The following is an 18,440-nucleotide window of genomic DNA, read 5'->3' on the forward strand; positions in this document are numbered from 1 at the left end:
CTATAATGATGTAATATCAGTAAATTGTCCATACAGCCCTACAGTCCATCTGTAGAGAAAAAGAGTCAGATATGAAAGACGCATTGAAATAAAATCTCTGAACCCAGCTTATTTATCAGCTTTGTAAAAGTTTAGAGTCCTCTGTCAACTCCAACTTCCATTCTCACGTCTCAAGTTGCTAAATGGACTGCAAACGATAACCGAACATCCGTTATCCGGATATCCGTTGCCCACAGAGGCCAAATTGTCAAGACGCTCGCCGATGGGTTCCGAAATTAATAAGGTCTGTCATTTTTCAAACCAAAATGAAGAAAATGTACTGGTTCCAAATCTTCTCAGACATTTGAGACTTCTTTGTCATATATGATAGTAAACTAGGTTTTGTACTGTTGGTAAAATAAAACAAGTTATCTAAATAAATCACCTTGGGCTTTGAGAAACTGAAGCTGTTATTTTTCCAGATTTTCAGACATTTGATCAGTCTAAGACAATATTTGGTCTGGTATGACTATAATTATATAATATTGATATGTTGCCCAGCCCTAATATTGGGTAAGAAAATTACAGCCTTTAATAACCTTCGGGGGTATGAATAAAAAGGGCCAAACTTTGTACATGATTCATTGAATGTTTATTGAGGTAAACACTCAAATTAAACTGAATGTCGGCATTGCAATTTCAGAGTCATTGTTCCATTTTAAATCCAATGCTCTGGAGTACACAGAGCCGAAAGAAAACTATCTAACAGGCTGAACTGTATATGCATCTACTTGAAAATTATAAACCAATTCATATAAATAAGTCAGCTCACCCTTGCATATGCTATATTAGATTTGCAGGTATGGATATATTCATGCAGACGTAAGGGGAAAATACTGTAATTTTCCCTGCTGTACTGTACTTGTAGGCGTGTGTGCAGCCATTTGTGTATACTGTAGGACCAGATAGATGGGAAAGCCCACGCGCTGGAGTTCAGGACAAATTGTCTGCCTTTCGTCTCCGCTCCTCTTTAATTACACAGCCACCTACCTACCATCCTAACACTGCGGGAGCAGATATCATCATTGCCGTTTATCATGCAGAGTGCTGACAAAAGTGGGACAGCTAAAATTCTTTCTCCATGATTCTCGCTCTCAGAATAGATACACTACCCACATCATCAAGAGCACTTCTGTTTAGATGTCAGTGGGTTCCCTGGGATTCAAACAGATGATTAAGTTGTACTGTGGAAATGTATCAATAGGCTACAAATGGCTGTAAAAATTACAGCTAGTACAGTGGATGACGTTTTTCATTGTGTTGACTCTAATCAGGGACATTGTACTTGAAAAGACAGAGTGGCTATCAGGTTAAAATGCTGGCTTTCAGTTATGATACAGTAACACTACAGCTACTGCTGCTGTTATTCCCATCCACACAACTGTGAGAACGCTGTTGGTCCCCCAATTTTAGGACATTGCAGAAGGTCCATAATACCAAATGTACAGGTTAAAGGTCATATTGATAACATGTTTATGTAGACAAATCATTTGTTATAAACAATAGATCTACAAACCATGTAAAAAGGTACAGAATAAATGTCTCTCTTTTCCTTAAAAACATCATTATGACTGGGAATCAATAATTTCACAATGTTTATCCAAAATGATTGTTTAGTTTCTATCTGTGTGAGAATTCTGACAGTTGGTTCCAGCTTCTAACAAAGTTTGTCAGCCAATAGTACAGTAGTTACGCCATTGGTATCATGTGGTATCTGTGTTTGGTCAGCGATCAAGAGTCTTGGTAGTTGCCAGTTTGAGGGGAAAAAACATAAGAATAGCTGTACTGCCCTAATGTTAGCGAGCGAAACATTAACTTTAGCTAGCGTTAGCAACGTTAACATTTGCTAGTCATCATTAGCATTGATTGCTAGTGTACAAACCGGCAACCACCTGAGGGGGCAGATGATTCTTACAACAGCGGTGCTGTAACGTGAATGCAATGGAAGGGGGAGATGGAATGTGACATTTAGTGGCTGAATGTTATCAATAACACATTTAATACTGCTGGCTTTCACAGTATATGTAGTCCAGATTTCATTAATAAACCAATCAAAGCACACCTAAAATGAAGGTGACACTGCATTTATGTTTGGCGAAATAATCACACCGCCAGAAAATCTTCTAATTTGCTGTGAATAATGATTCTTGAATGAATAAAATAATGACATTCTGATGGTAATTATTTGAGCTTCAATCAATTATATTTTTTAATTATCGATTAAAAGGTGTAACTTGTAAGATATGGTAGCTATGTTGTGAATGTAGCTCCAAAAATATAGCAAGCAGCATCAGCGCTAACTTATGCTATACTCTTTGCTCTTAGACGCCATTAGCAAGTTAGCTCAGTTAGCCATGCACCTAAGTGACTCTATTAGCTGACTATGGACTGCCTGTATACCTGGACCGCAATCTTAGATCACAGAGCTCTGCTCAGCCGGCCTCAGCAGCCTCCCTGTAAACACTGCTGAACACCAGAACAGGACTGGACACAGCCTCCGGGACCGACAGATGCCAGACAGGGGATACAGACTATGACTCCTGGGATGGAAGAATGCAAGTCCATTTACCATTTACCATAATGTGAAGTTTTAAAACTAAAAGTCTTGCCATATTTTACATAATGCAATGAATTAATAGTTTTGTGGATTAAATATAAGTCCATATAGAAAAATATCATTAATAACTGTTAAAGTTTCCCACAGCTCAAGGTGATCTATTTAGATAGCTTCTGGTGTAGCCAGCAGATATCAAGATAATGAATAACCGGGCTAAGACTTCCTCTTCCAAGCGACAGTCAGTGTTTAAAATCCGATTAGAGAACGGAGTTGGAGTTGAGATATGGCACTCAATTTATCCTCATATGTATGCGTATAAATCTTTTTAATAAAGCTAATAAAAATAGCTATATCATTGTGAGGCAATAGCCGATGGGTTACCAGATTGCTGATTACTGTTTACCTGGATGCAACCAAAACAAGCTCAAACAAGATTGGTCAATACTACTTAGACTACAAGCAGATAACCTACCATTATCTTGTCCCTTGCCTACAGATTCTGCATACATGTGTAGGTTTCTGTTTATAGATAATAAAAATAAATATTAATCAATTATCAAAATAGTTGCCGATTCATTTATTACCGCTAAGTACCAAAGCAAAATAAATAAGAGAAGGACCACAAAATGGTCATTTCAGTGAGCAAAAACACAAAACAACAGCAACATAGAGTAGCTATGTCGTGTATATTCAGTATTTATTTGTATTCTCTCTGTGTTTTGTACAAGTTTGTGCTTACTTACTTAGTCAAAGTTATAGCGAAGTTCATTAACAGGATGCTATCGGGGTAATGAAGTGTAAGCTAGGTCTGCATAAACACAAGAGCTGAAAAAGAGAAAAAAAGCTGAATTTATGAAACTGTATATATCTTAATAATGAAATACCTTTCCTGTTTCATTCCCCCCATGTTCGCTGATAAGTGGAGAAATGGTCCACATGAGTGAAAATGAAGGGAAGCAAGAAATGAAGAATGGAGAAAGGGAAATATCTAAATATTCATATTATGTATATATTGTTTGTGTCTTGTTCAACCCCCTCCACTTTCTTAAAACAATAACACTGAGGTGTTGCTGCTGCTCCAACACACGGATCACACCATTTAGCACCACTACCGTCACAGACATCTCACTAATAAGAAGAAAAGCAATGCAGGCGAGAGAAAGGGAGACAAAGAAACAGAGATTTCTTGCCTCTGCTTCTCCAGTGTCACCTGGGGCAGCAATCAACAACCCTTCCAGTGCCTATTAGATGTTGCTCTCACTGCAATCAGAATCCACTAAGGCATACTCACACGTTCGACGCTGCTCGGTAGTCGATCGCGCCGGTAGTGTGTGCACGTTTTTGTGTGTTTCTGCTGTGTCGAGTTTGTTTGTCTCACATGCCTATTTTACACTTTCAACCCCGAACATAGAGAGGATAACACGTCAAGATAAGCACTTTAAAATTCATTAGGGGGGCTCATGGGGAAACACATGCAGCTGAGGCTCTGTGATGTGTCAGTGGCTACTATTTTTCTTTGGGGAGGCGGCAAAGGTGCCACTGAAATTCACCAGGCCACAGCAGCACGAGAATGTTTGACACAAATATTTATGCACATTCCTCGCTCTTGCTCCATATAGAGTATCAACAGGATTTGTTTTTACTTTCACCAAGCAATAAGGGAGTAGGGACGCATGAGGTTAAATTGATGGGGGAGGTGAAAACGATTAGAGGAGGAGATTTGATGCACATAGGAAGAGGTGAGTGTTGAGAAAGCAAAGAAAAAACGAAAAAACAAAAGAAAAAAGAAAAAAAGAGCACCGAAAAGAGTACAAGGACATAAGGGCAAAAGGAAAATGGAGAAGGCAAAAAAGGGAGCCACAAGGCAGAGATTTGACTTTACCTTCAGTGGGGTTGATGGCGCCTGGTAAGCTGTCCCAAGGGAGGGTCCAAGCAGGGCAAGGATGAGGAGCGAAGTCGGCCTCGATGCCATTTTCCTAAGGGAGGAACACGTACACACAAATACACGTTACCATGGAAACCCAACTATAGCCTTGAGCATCTGTGGTCCAAATGGTTGTAATGAAGTGATTTAAAGAGAACCATTCTTGAGCAAGTCCTTTGTTACCTTCCTCCCTGATCTGCAGCTATACCTGCTGAAAAAACACTGCTAGCGCCACTTATTACAGCTGACACACTCAAAATAATTTTGTAAAAAAAAAAAACACATGGAAAATGGAGCCGCTCAAGGTAAAACACTGTTTATTTCTCCATCTCTTTGATCAATAGAGGTCTGAGATTATGCATTTGTTCCGCACAGCATACAAAAGAAGGAAATGGTGAAAAAGCCAAGTTATAAGACTAATAAATATGAACACCTTCTACTTACACTACTCAAATTTAGTTAGGGATACTGGGATATTTTTGTGTTTCACTTGATTGTTTATTCTGTGACATATCTGCATTTTTATTTTGTGTTTTGTGAATATTTTTGGTCCCCAAAAATAATGCGACACATTTCTTTTGACTTTTATTGCATACATATGCACCCATATCCCAGTATCCCCACGTAATCTTAAGTAGTGTGTGAAGTGTGAAAGGGGTGTTTGGTGCAGGACAAATATGGTGTATTCCTTTTTGGTTATCACTACCAAGTTATGATGAATGAGTTTTAAGAAAAAATCATAGAGGTGCCATGGTACTGTACTGCAATATTGTTGGCAATATACCTCCTGCAAACTGCCCAGGCCTATTCAGATCAAAGTATATACAGTTAAATAAATAACTTGAAGATATACGCAGAGAGACCACAAAAATACTACATTATACATCTGTATGATGTAATGCAACGAAATACAACAGCCTTGCAATAAACAGTCTTACTGAAAACATTGACTTTTTGCTGACACTCCTACTTCAGTTATTTGTGTGTTGAACTGTGCGGTGTTGTGTTGAATTATATCAAAATGTTCTATTCTGATATTCGTCCATTTCATTTACATTAATTGAGGAGCAAAGATATTGTAAACATCTAATAATATATTGTCATTCAACACAAGAACATCATAAATTATCCAAGAGTCAATTCCTTTCTGAGACTGTGTCAACAGCAATTAAAAGTTTGCTCTGCATACTGTAGTGCATACTGTGTTAGAGAACTGCTATACTGAATCGCTAGAGGTAGACTTTAGGTTTTAAGATATTGAACTTAACCAGAATGTAGTGACAGGCCTGGTCCAAAGGGATTGTTAATTGTTTATCTGAAAGTCTTATTCTCAAATTCACTGTTCAACTGCTTTAAATGTATATACACATAAGCTCTTTACAAAGTAAGCAGTCCTCACCTTAATAAAGATAACCATGTAGTATGAAATGTGTCAAAATCATCAATAAACTTTGACGTATGGCCAAGGACAAGGAATGCCAGAGCAGAATTTACTGGTCGATGGTAACACCTTTTGATCCCCACGGTCCCATGGATCTTCAGAAGTTAATACTGGAAGTTCGGGACTAAAAGTTAAGATCGAGTTAATCTGCCACAACAGCAATGTTGCTGGTGTAGGGTACAAATGCTGGCCTGTCAACAGAGGAGACATGGAAAAAATGCCTTCTATAATGGATGCCTCAGTCACATTCTCGCAGAACTAAAGTACTAAAGGAAAAAGCGGCAACACTGTGGCGCAATCAATCAAACATTGACATCTGTGTTGCCTAGACCGCATTTGACAAAGTGCCAGTTGCAATCTGAAGTTGCATTCAGGTGGACACTCCCTGGTAAAAGGTAACATGGTTTCCCAAAGAACACCTTGTGCAGGACAATAACATTAAAGCTGGTCGAGATGAGTCTTGAAGCAAGCAATGGCCAAACCTTTAAGCCCAACTGAGGACTAAAAGGAATAAATAAGTTACCCAAGCTTTCCCAGCAGAACATTGCATTGTAACGAGATGATCAATATTATTCACTTCCCCTTCGAGTCCTTTAAATGCTGTGTCTGATCGGTGCCCACAGAGGCAGACATAGACTTTCAGTAATCCCAGCTTCTAGAAAATTGGCTATCCCTTGAGTCCCATTCTTCTAAATGATAATTGATGACATCCTTAAATTTTGATTTTTGATTCAACTGTTTCTGTTAACTCACAAATTCTCCTTTTCTGGATCACGCCCATATTTTACTGCTTTCATACACTGAATCGTTATCTAATGTTAGCAACTGCATACAAAGACCTGTCAATCAATTTGTAGGTGTTAACAGTTAGGTTTTAGTTCTGGGTCTTTAATTCTGGTGGTGCAGCTACCCTTTTGTTTACATTTGGATCATGGGTTGCGCCTCATTGCGCAGGCAGTTTGACTGGCATGAATCAGTGTGTGTTAACTGAAGTGAGAAAGAGCGAGAGACAGCTTATGAGCCATTTATATTGTGGATTGTGCAGCGAGATGAGCCCGGTGCCTCTGGTTAGCAGCGGTGAAGGATCGCGTGTCACCGTGTCAGACGGCAGACCTCTCTGTCTCTATGTACTTTTCGTGTGACACACACAGCCATATGCGAGGACATATGCACACACACAGACAAAAATTCACATACGCACGCAGCTTGGCCAAGACAACACAACAGCTGCAGTGCAGACATGATGGTGGCGACACTCAGCCATCCTTGTAATCCCTCCAGGCAAAGAGAGAATGGTGGCCATTGTGTGTGTGTCTGTGTGTGTGTGTGCGTACATTCCTCTCAGTTTTAATGTCTGATTTCAACCTGCCATGAAAACTGTCATTTGAGCACATCTGTGCCTAACTGAATTTCATCCGGCAACATGGAGCGTTTAAGGCACATCCCACCCTGACCACCCAGCTTACTCTGCCTCATCCAAACTCTGCAAACCCTCTTTCACAGCTTTCTCCCCTTCCTCTCTTCCCCGCACTTAAAATCACATTGTTACAGACACTTACCCAGCAGGAAATCACACAAATATCTGTGCTGAGAGAGCTGTGCAGCAAGGCCGAGAAAAAAGTCTGAAGGCTCAGAAGTGAGAGTTTAGTGAGGGCTGAGGAGTGAGTGTCCTCTTTAAACAGCTGGGCCTGCTTATCTCCTGATGGAAAAGCTAGTCCAAAATATTCCGCAGGGGCAATATTTGATGCGCTACAGAGCTAAGAAAGCTATAAATGTGTGCGACCATGTGTGTGTCTTACCAATGTGGCCTTTTGTAAGCGTGGACACATTATGCTTGTATTGTTTGCCATCTTGTCTCTTAACACTAAAATTTTCATCAATTACTATAAATTACAGTCTGGCTATAAACCTTTGTTTTGTTTTAGACTGGATTTATTGTTTTTATTGCACCTGAAAGCTAAGCTAAGCTGAATGTGCATTGTCTGCAGTATTGCAGGATCCACTGAGAATACGGAATTGTGCATTTTATAATGCGCTTTGGGCAATGAAATACTACTCTGAAACACAGATTCTGTTTTTCTTTTCATAAAGGTCACTCAACGGTCTTTTAGTTTGCCTTGCCTGATAACTATATTGTCATACAAATCACCTCTGTGAAAAGAAAATCAGGTAAACAGACAAGCCTCTGAAAACCTTTAAACAGGCCACACTTGTTCACTCTGCACCCGAAAGCATGTAATGTTTAAGCATTGGCAGAAAGACTAAAGATTCAACGATTAACAGGGTCTACAAGAAGCCAAAACATTAACTCAGAGCTACACTCTTGGAGGCGCAATCAGCAGAAAATGGTTGCATGAAATTACAGGGATAATAGTTAACAACCAGTTGGAGACTCACCAACCTTCTTATGTGAGCTGTGAAGGGACACTGGGCCTCTATGTGCGTGTGTGTGTGTGAAAGCAAATATGTTTGGAGACCACAGAGGTGTAAAGCACGATGAGAAGTAAGAAAGGAAAATAATTTACTTGAAGTTTAGTCATTGTGGGTCTTGGGCCGCCGACAAAGGGAGGCTGTGTGCTCATCTCCTGGCCTTCTTCTTGCTCCAATTGGCTGGTTTGGTTGTCCTCTGCTGACGGCCCTGGGAGGCTTGAGGACGTCGGAAGTTGGGGGATGGAGAGAGCCATCCCGCAGGCCTTGGCTGCCCGGAGGACCCCGGGTACCTCCTGAACACGGCTGTACCAACGCAGCAGGTGGGGGAGCTGATGAAGAGTGCTCGCAGCGTTTGCTAGGAGGGAACCCTATCAAAGATAATAAAAACAAAGAAAGAGAAAGAGTGAAAAAAAACAAGGAGATATTGATTAAGTGACTCATCCAGCATGTCATCTCCACTGGAGCGAGATGTCAGGTTCCACCAGAATTCACTCATCACACTGGTGGACGGACAGACATTAGGGGGGCCCGCAGGGGTAAACATCAAAACAGCGTTGACAGGTGGGGAGGGTAGAGACACAAACAGAAGGCGAGAATCTGAAGAATCGGTTTGCTTTTTTTAATCAAGCATCTGTAGAAGTTTTTTGGCTAGGCGTACCCGTCAACCTGTTTGTCTAAAGTCACAAACAGAGACGTGATCAGAGGAGCAGTGTCACCGTGTGCGACTGTGTGTGAATGACAGAAGAAAGAGAGAGGGACACAGAGGGAGAAGGGGGCACTCTGCAGCACGACGACTGGGCGGAGTGGAAAGGATCCGTCGTAAGCTGCATGTGTCGCGGACAGTGATGGCCGTTAAGAGGAGACACGCTAGGCTGAGTGTGAAACTGGAAACCACTGGAGCACAGCTGACTACTAAAAGCCTCATTGTGAGAACTTCAGTTCATTCCCACAGTCGAGGAATAGCTCGAGACGGCTGAAGGGTGAAATGGAGGTTGAGACCCACTCCACTGCCTGACAGTGCAGCATTCCTGATCAATAACAATATACTTTTGGACTAAACAGCCGTGGCACTCACTGGTTTCTACTTCAATTGCTGCTCCCCTTTGTTCTTGTAAATATGCAATATTCAGAAGACGTTTGTGAGCTTTAGAGGTTTTGCAGATTTTTGTGGTTTTTTTTAGGAAGTTAAGAGTTTTCAGCTCACCACAACATCCCACCGATTCTTGATTTGTTGCAGAGTGAAAAAAAAAAAAACATTCCCAAAGTGAAGTCATTGAAATGCATTTCAACCTGCTGCATTTGAATGGAACCCCTCGCATACACTGTTATCACTCTTTGCCAGGTGGCTCCAGACCACCTTTGAGAGCAAAAACCTGTGCCAAGTCTGATGCGACTCTCCTTAACTCAAGTTTCTGCCTGGATGGATCTGAAAGGAGCTGGGTGTAGTGCCTGCTCACCCTGACCACAGTGTAAAAACTAGGAGTCATGCATAATTTGACAGGTCATCATAATAAAGTCATTAAAGGCATTAAAGTTCACCCAAAATCAAAAATACTTATTTTGTATCTTACCTGTAGTGCTATTTATTCATCTAGATTGTTTTGGTGTGAGCTGAAGAGTTTTGGAGATATCAGCTGTAGAGATATCTGCCTTCTCTCGAATATAATGGAACCAGATGGCACACTGCTCAGACCAGCAAAAAAAAAAAAAAAAAACATTTGAAAAACTCAACAGCAATGTGAAGAAATCATGACCTGGTTGCTCAAGTTAATCCACAGACCTTTCTGTGAGCAGTTTCATTGAGGAACTATTTTATTTCTACTCAACTACACCTGCCAGCTGTATCACCGCGCAGAAGGGAGCGTGCATCTACTCATGGATGAGAGGCCGGTGCTTGTGACAGCACGGCATGTAAACATAAATAGAGTCCTCTTTGGCTGAGCTGTAATGTTAACTAGCCTAGTTAGCTAGCCTCTCGTAGATGGACACTTCCTGCAAGGTTGGCAGGTTTTTCTTGAGTAACTGTGTCAAGTTTTCTTGGCACTTTGAGCACCACGAAACCAATTTGCCATCTAGTTCCATAATATTTGAGAGAAGACAGTCATCTCTACGGCTGAAATATCCACAACTTAAAACTCACAGCAAGACAATTTGGATAGATGAACAGCACTAGTGGTAAGAGAAAAAAAATATGTTTTTGTTTTTGGGGTGACCTGTCCCTTTAAAAAGACAGTTAACACACATTAGGAGTGTGGGTGGGGGGCATCTATATGAGGTGACATCAGCCCTTAGTCATGTGTGCTACTGTTTATGTTGAGTGACGCCTACCGCTGCTGCACTTGACTGCTCACGGCACAATAATGGGTATTTTGTTTACAGTAAATGTTGTAAAGCTCACAGTATGTCCACGCCTTGAAAGTGTAAAGCTTAAACAGAAAATATGGGCATTTATAGTAAAATTACATGAGCAGCTGACGTATATTCGTGGCTCCAAATTAGGTGATAAACTAAGGAAGCAATAAGAGCAGTTTCCTTTCCAAAAGGGTTCATTACTTACAAAGCTTAGACATTATTAATCAACTCCAAGGCCCTTACCAAGTACTGATAGATGCATGGCAGCAGCACCACATCAGTCAGAGTGAAGTACAGTCCCTCAGCAAACACATGCTCCAGCGGAGGCAAGTCTGTGGTCTTCACTTTCCTGATCTCAGAGTTCTCTCTGGTGGTCGGAGTTGGAACTGAATCCACAGACAGTTTGGCCAGAGCCGCCCTGAGCTCCAGTCCATCACAGACCCGAGGTGACTGTCCAGGTTCGGACTCAGAGTCTGGGATTCCTCCGCCTTCAGGGGATTCATTCTTTTCACTCTGTCTCTGCTCTTGGAGTTTCTGTCTCCGTATTTTGTCATCATTGTGGACTTTGACAGGCTCGGCCAGCCTTCGCTCTAGGGTGAGGATGGAGAGAGGCAGCTGCTGATATTGATTGTTGGGGTTTTTGAGGTGTTCTTCAACAGCGGAGGGGATGCCTATTTCACACAGTCTGGTCCACTTGCTCACCTGAGAGAAAGGAAAGAAAAGATTTTGGAGGTCAAATACAGCACTGTCTTGAAACCCATTGGTTAACTATTTATTATTTTGATACGTTATATTGATATATTACTCACTAAAGTAATGCTGCTGTGGCTGTGAACAAACCCTAATTAACATTCTGTAACTGAAACTGGTCATTTTTTTTTGGTCATTATCATAAAATAAAAGTTTACTTGGACTGAATACTTTGCTAGACTGTGTGGAAGAAGAGCAGTTCATCAATTGATGGTTTGACATTTCATCAGCCAATGAATTATTACAGACTTGAGATCCACTGATGACTTTAATCTGCAATCAACTGAATAAAAAGCAGGGATGCACCGACTGAAACTCGATACCAATGTTTAAAATAACAATTTGGCCTGTTTTTTTGTTGATGTTTATTTTGTTTTTGTTGTAATTGACTCCCTCTTTTTTGTGCCAGGGCAACAAAGAAATAGCCTTATTATAAAAAATAATATACAATTTTATGAAAAAACTTCAATAAATATCCTTCTTCCACAGTAAAATGCTTCTTTTTTTGAGAAGTAACTGTTTAAAAAAGCCCTTATAGCCTTGTATACAAGTACCGACTCAATGATAAGAATTTTTCTGTACTTATATAGCCTTACAAACTGTTACAAGGCAGTAGCTCATGAGCATGCAGGTGCAAAATTGATGTGACACATCAGATAAACATCTGCCACTGCTGTCTGTGAATGTTATCTTATTTGCCAACAGGCGGAGAGCAGTCAACAAGGTGAATATCCGTTTGTACATTGTAGATGTTCAGCTGATGTATCGGTGCATCCCTAATAACAAGCAACAGCAATGCTTTATTTTCTTTTTAGTTTCTGCCGATGAATTAGGCAACTTGGTGCCCAATTTTAAGAAAAACTAAGACAAAGCTGTGAGGTAATCACTTGAATTTGTTTAAATGTACTGATTATAAGCAGTTGTTGATTTCCAGAGGAATTTCTTGTTTCATTAAAACCCAACTAAATATTGATTTAATTTTTCAATTACTACTGGGAAGTTTAGTCTCTAGTTATATGTTGAATTGTGTGCTTGCCTGTGCACATATGTCTGTATGTTGAGATGATGTTCACTGACTAAAAACCAGATTATACAAGCAATTAATATGAAATAATTACCTGGGCTGTCTCAAATTTCCCTACTAACAGAAACAAATATAGTCATTTTCAAAAACATTCTGATGAATTTACAGTTGTTTATCAGTTCCCTTCTCTGAAACATGGCGTGCACTAAATCAGGATGGATCGCTTCACATCCCAGGCACTGTGTTTCAATCAAACGAGCTGTAATAGAGAAATATGTACAAACCTATTGCAAATCAGTGTGTGTAAATCTGGATTCACAGCATTGACGTTGTCATGATACTGTACATCTTTACACATTAAGTGAATGAACACGACAGGCCGGAGTGCTTCGGCCTCGTACTAAAAATGAGCTTAATCCTACAAGTGTGGCTTAAGTTTCTACTCTTTAAAAGCTGCCTTCCCCACACAACCTGCAAATAGCCGGTGGGTCATCTTCTTTTTCTTCTTTATACTTGCTTGTGTGTGTCCCTGTTTACCACTAACCTCCGCACAGGCCTTCAAACAGGTCTTCTTGAACCCCAGCAGAGCCAACACATCATTCCTTGAGGGGTCAGCCTTTAAAGTCTTGCTGATGATGTGTCTCAGGACCACAGCCAGTCCTGCCCTGCAGAGACTCCCAGTCCCATCCAGCACAGCAGGGAGACGGCAGCCTCTCACCAGCTGGGGCAGATCCTCCAGCTGAACGTCAGTCACATCCAGAGACTCTGACAGCTGACTCTTCAGTGACTGGGAGCTGGCAGGTTTGGTGAAGACAAGAAAAACTTTGAAAGACTTGCAGTCGCAGTAGGAGAGGAGAAACAGGGCGATGGAGGTGTGCAGGGGAAGACGAGGCTCCTCGTTTTGGGAGCAAACTTCCAGATAGAGGGATGGGTGTCGCTTTATCTCTGCGTTCGTCATAGTGGATACTTCTGTGAAGTAATAACAGAGTGAAGTCATGAGTCATGAGCTCTGGAAATGAGTTCAGGTGTCTTTTTTTAAGTACGGTAGCAACAAGGTGCTAGCTTAAATGAATTTTCGGATCCCACACATATATTGACATTAACAGATACTTACAGCAGCGTTAGTAATGTGGACACATACGCAGGCTGGTTCAATTAAACCACGTTGTTATGGTACACGCTTCCTGGTGACGGTGCTGCTTCTTCTGTCCGTGTGCTAAAGCTAGGTTAGCTCGACGGCGCCATCGTCCGTCTGCAGTCAAAACTTACAGCTCCTTAAATAATGGGAATATACATTAAAACGCGACAACAATTTAGAAATATTTAAGAAGTAGAGGCGGTACGTGTAATTGAATGTTAAATACAGGACGCAAAATCGTGTGATATTCTTGAATGAAGAAAATAATTTCCAGAGAAGGTTCCGCGCGTAAAGATTCCGGACATATTTAACGGGTGCACAGGTTGTAAGACGACGGGAAGCAGTCCTCCCCGGCTGTCTGCTTCTTCTGTAGGAAGTGTTGCTCAACCTCTTTCCTCATAACGAAAATACCGGGATAAGAGGCAGGTTATTTTTCACCAGAAGCAGTGTGAGGTAACGTAATACAACTAAAACACTTCATAACTATCCTCCGTAAGGTTGGTTTTATTACTGGCAGCTGATTTTAGCTGTCTACCTCAGACAGTGCTCTGTGTTTCTGGTCCGGACTAACAACGTTACTCAGCAACCAAATGATGTCAGTGTTTGCGTGTGTATGTCTTTATGTTACACCTTACAGACGGAGTAAGGATATGTGGGACTGTGTGATGATGGATTATGTACAATTCCCACGAAAAACAAAATACATATATATCACAGAGCACGTTAAAATGAAAAAATACAGCGCAGTGTGTATCTAAATCAGCGTCATGGGAGTGGACACTTGAACAACACTCGTGGTCGTATTATAGTGTCTCTTCAGACGTTTTTATTTGACCTATTTCTTTGCCTCCACCTTCTCTTAGATTATGTAATCTAATCACGAGTAATGGTTGTGGTAATCAGTGCAAATATATCAGACACAAATACAGTGATTATAAGGGAGACACAAACATGGTGGCACTAGGCTGCACTGAAGAGACACAGACAGACATTTAACAATAAATATTTCAGTCGGCTTAAATATTTAATGTTGAGGGAATTTAATGTGAACAGCCCTATCTATTATAGCTGAGTGAGAGAATGAACATGCATCTAAGTGATTTTTAAGCGAGGAGCCTGCAAATGCAAGGAAAAATCTGTTGTCTCCCCTGTGGTACAGTGTTGTATTGACTGTAGCAAAGATCTGTCGAGATTCAGGTCCTTGAAAAAACATTTTGTTCTCTGAATCAATAAGGCTGTTTCACTGTCATATTTGATTGACTGAAGCTGTCGGTCCAAGTTAACACTGAAATGTCTATATGGCAGCCACAGCTTTTGTTTTGCTTTATCTATTCTTCTTTTTTTTTTAAATCGGTAATTTGTGTATCCTAACTTGACCGCAGCAGGGGTATTTGATAAAGTTGTAAAAGAAGTCTAAAAAGCTGATATATTTTATGATTCCCAGTTGAAGCCATGGCTGGACCTGTCAGTCTGGATTTGGATCCCATCTTCCTAAAGGGATTGAGTTACCTGCACTCCAAGAGTAAAGACTCAGCTGAGAAGCTCAAAGCTTTACTGGATGAGTCCCTTTCAAGAGGAAGTGACTCATCGTACCGTTCGTTACAGAAAGTAAGGAGTTCAGTACGGATTTACGTTGATACGGCCTGAATCTTAAACATGAATGTATACAACTAATTTCTAAGTATTGTGAATTATTATTGTGTATCCTCAGGATATAGAGGTGTCCAAGGGGTCTGTGTCAAAACTGAGCTTAAGTAAACAGGACTCCAAGTCCTCTTCGAGTTCCTCATCCTCCAGCAGCAGCAGTGGCAGTAGCAAATCCAGTTCCGAAAAGACGAAGAAAGAGGTAGAGAAGAGACCAGCTGAGAAGGTACGGGATAGATTTGTATGTTTTTGTAAAACAGTAAATTGGTGTCATGCTTCTTCAGGCAGAACTCTGGTCCCTTTAGACAGCTGTTACTTGCAATGATGTACCAACTATCCCATAACACCCAACAGGAGAAAATAGACACTTTTTTATTAATTCAAAACCCACTTACCACATTGCTTTGGGTTTCTTTTGTCTACAATGTTCCAGTCTTGCATTGCTGCATGTGAACATGTGTTTTCCTTTTATGAAGTTCTAAAGCAACTAATGAAATGTAAAATGACATGTATACATCTGTCAATTTAAAATGACGGTCAGGATGGCTGGAAGGAAAATGCTATGTTTTTTAATTATTTTGTTTTCAGTTATCTGTTAGACCTACAGCTCTTTGTTGCAAAGTCCCAATTTTTCCATAAAATGCAAGAAAATCATATGTATAACTCCATATAAGACCAGTAAGAGACTAGGAATAATAAATAAGGTGGCTACAGTTTGACAGTGTTGTTACTTATGGCACTGATGTCTACATACATTGTCCAAACGTACGTCTTTCTGCCTTCCTGACAAGCAGGTCAGGGTCGAGCTGGCTGACGTGGACCCTCCGAAAAAGCCTCGTTTGGAGAAACAGGAGAATCGTTCTTCTCCAATTACCGTTCAGACGAGCAAAGACCTCCTGCCGAACATAAACGACTACGATGAGACCAATGCTGATGACTTTGCCATGGAAATGGGCCTGGCCTGTGTGGTTTGCAGGTACATCTTAACTCTTAGCAAATCATTTATGCTTTCCAGTCTTTTTATCAACATTCACTCTACTGAAACTTTGATCCTCAAAAATAAAACCTGACATGCATGTCCATGTTCACTTTGTTGACTTCACTGTTGTGCATTTAATTACAAGACAAATGACAGTGACCATGGGAAACCAGTTGGTTGAGTGCCAGGAGTGCCATAATCTGTACCACCAGGACTGTCACAAGCCCCAAGTGACAGACAAAGAAGTGAATGATCCACGGCTGGTGTGGTATTGTGCCCGCTGCACCAGGCAAATGAAACGAATGGTGAGGAAAATAAATCATATGACAGTATGGATGACTAATCCGCACACATTCATGTGTATAGTTTCTGTTTTGTCATTGTTTCTGTTAAAATTAACTATTTGATTGTCCACTAGGCCCAGAAACCTGCACAGAAACCGTCTCCTGCATCCGCATCATCAGCGCCTGTTGTAAAAGACACACTGGTGAAAAAGACAGAGCTTAAAGCCAAGCCTGACACAACCAGCACCTTCCAGGCCTTCAAAAGAGCAGAGGTGAAGGTGAGTGTTGAACACCGACACTGATCATTTACAGGAGGACGTGACTTCCCGAATAGCTGAATCATAAACAAGAATTTTTCCATCCTTCTTTCCAGTGTTTCCCTTGTGTCACGCTCGAGTCAAGCAATAACTAGGATTCTCGACCCCTAATTTATTACTGGTGGCAAGTGAAAGAAAAGCAATAGCTGTCAATATGCAAAACTGCTCTGAAAGGAACTCTCCATAAATATTTTATCATCAGATCACTGTTCCAGTACATTTCTCCAGAGGGAATGGGTTTAAAACTTGTCAGCATACTTTCACTTATTGGAGTTCACCATAAAGTTATTTTGACAGCCAACATGTTGTGTTGAAGTGATTATGTTAATTCAAGTCAGAGCAGGAGGGCTTATTTTTTTCAATTTTCAGTAAAAGTATTGTTCAAGTAAGCAAGGTGAGGCATTGTCTGTCTAGCTAACGGATAGCAACTGTTATCTGAAGATTTGTTTAAAGGATAAGGCTGGTTTTATTTTATTTTTTTACTTTGTATTCTTTGGTTATTGTCAACAAATTCCATGGAAAGGCAAAATCAGCAATGCGTTAGTCCGTCTCTCAATACTTGTGACTTTCCTACCTTGTCTTTTGTAGAAAACTGCTATAATGAACACTGAAATGAATTTGCTGCCATTTGAGACCAAACACATCGGTGACTTTAAGGTCTCATTTGAATCTGTAGCTTGATAATTGTGGTAACTTTTTTTTATCATTTCAGGCATCCACAACATCAGCCAATCCCACCAGCAGCAGCTCGACCTCTGCAGGCAGCGGTCTCACAGGCTGGGCCGCGTTTGGCGCCAAGACAAACACATCTCTTCCTGCCAGCTCCAAACTAGGTTCCTCAGGCCCAAGTGGGAGCCACAAGAGCTTGTCGACTCCCTCTGGCCAGAAACCCGTCGGGCTTTCTGGACTAGCAGGAGCAAAGTCCGGACTTGGGGGTTCAAAGATACCTGGGAGTGGCAACGGAAACGGCTCTAGCCAGGTGCCTCTGAAACCTCCACCACCCCTCACTCTGGGTAAGCAGCCGTTGAACCGCTCATCGAGCGGTGAAAGCCAGGGGAAAGGGTCGACCTCATCGGGCGGCGGCTCCCCGAGCAGCTCGGCGAGCACAGGAGGTAACGGAGGCAATAATGGAGGAGGCAATGGGAACAATGGGAACGGGTCAAAGGCTGCACCAGGGGACAAAGCACCAACATCCCAAGAGTCCCAGCTTAACGCCATGAAACGTTTACAGCTGGTGAAGAAGAAGGCAGCGCAGAAGAAACTGAAGAAATGAGCAGTGGGAGGATCTAGGTGGGTGTGTGAGGGAGAAAATAAATGTGTGTGTGTGTGTGGAATCAGTGCCAGAGCATTATGTTTGTATTACAAAAGCATCTGTACATGAGTAACACCATCCAGTCAAATACTTGAATCTTCCTTTGTGTAAATGCTGCTGGACTGTGTGTGGCTCGTCCTGTCCTATCCATTGAGAAAGTGACTGTTGCTGTTTTTATCACAAAAATCAATAAATCTCCTTCTTACAAACTGACAGTATTGATGAATTTGTAGCATGTGTTGTCCTTGG

General features: G+C 41.2%; 2 protein-coding genes across 2 annotated transcripts in view; one reads left to right on the forward strand and one right to left on the reverse strand.

The window, feature by feature from the left end:
* The window catches only part of gstcd (glutathione S-transferase, C-terminal domain containing), a 59,711-nt gene extending 45,738 nt beyond the window's left edge, over positions 1-13,973 (reverse strand). Inside the window, exons 1-5 of the mRNA XM_073465772.1 lie at positions 13,632-13,973; positions 13,062-13,486; positions 10,987-11,445; positions 8,487-8,759; positions 4,479-4,572 (exon numbers count right to left, since the gene is read on the reverse strand). Coding sequence (XP_073321873.1) covers positions 4,479-4,572; positions 8,487-8,759; positions 10,987-11,445; positions 13,062-13,475 — 1,240 coding nt within the window. The 5' untranslated portion in view covers positions 13,476-13,486; positions 13,632-13,973. The remainder of the gene's footprint in view (positions 1-4,478; positions 4,573-8,486; positions 8,760-10,986; positions 11,446-13,061; positions 13,487-13,631) is intronic.
* A 27-nt stretch (positions 13,974-14,000) lies between these two features.
* Positions 14,001-18,404, forward strand: ints12 (integrator complex subunit 12). The gene is made up of 7 exons (XM_073465783.1): positions 14,001-14,108; positions 15,100-15,263; positions 15,367-15,525; positions 16,094-16,275; positions 16,424-16,583; positions 16,697-16,840; positions 17,592-18,404. Exons 2-7 carry the CDS (start codon positions 15,108-15,110, stop codon positions 18,150-18,152), a joined length of 1,362 nt encoding a protein of 453 aa, XP_073321884.1. The 5' UTR covers positions 14,001-14,108; positions 15,100-15,107; the 3' UTR covers positions 18,153-18,404.
* The last annotated feature ends 36 nt before the right edge of the window (positions 18,405-18,440 follow it).

The sequence above is a fragment of the Pagrus major genome, chromosome 1 (assembly GCF_040436345.1).
Source record: "Pagrus major chromosome 1, Pma_NU_1.0".
Classification (NCBI taxonomy): domain Eukaryota; kingdom Metazoa; phylum Chordata; class Actinopteri; order Spariformes; family Sparidae; genus Pagrus; species Pagrus major.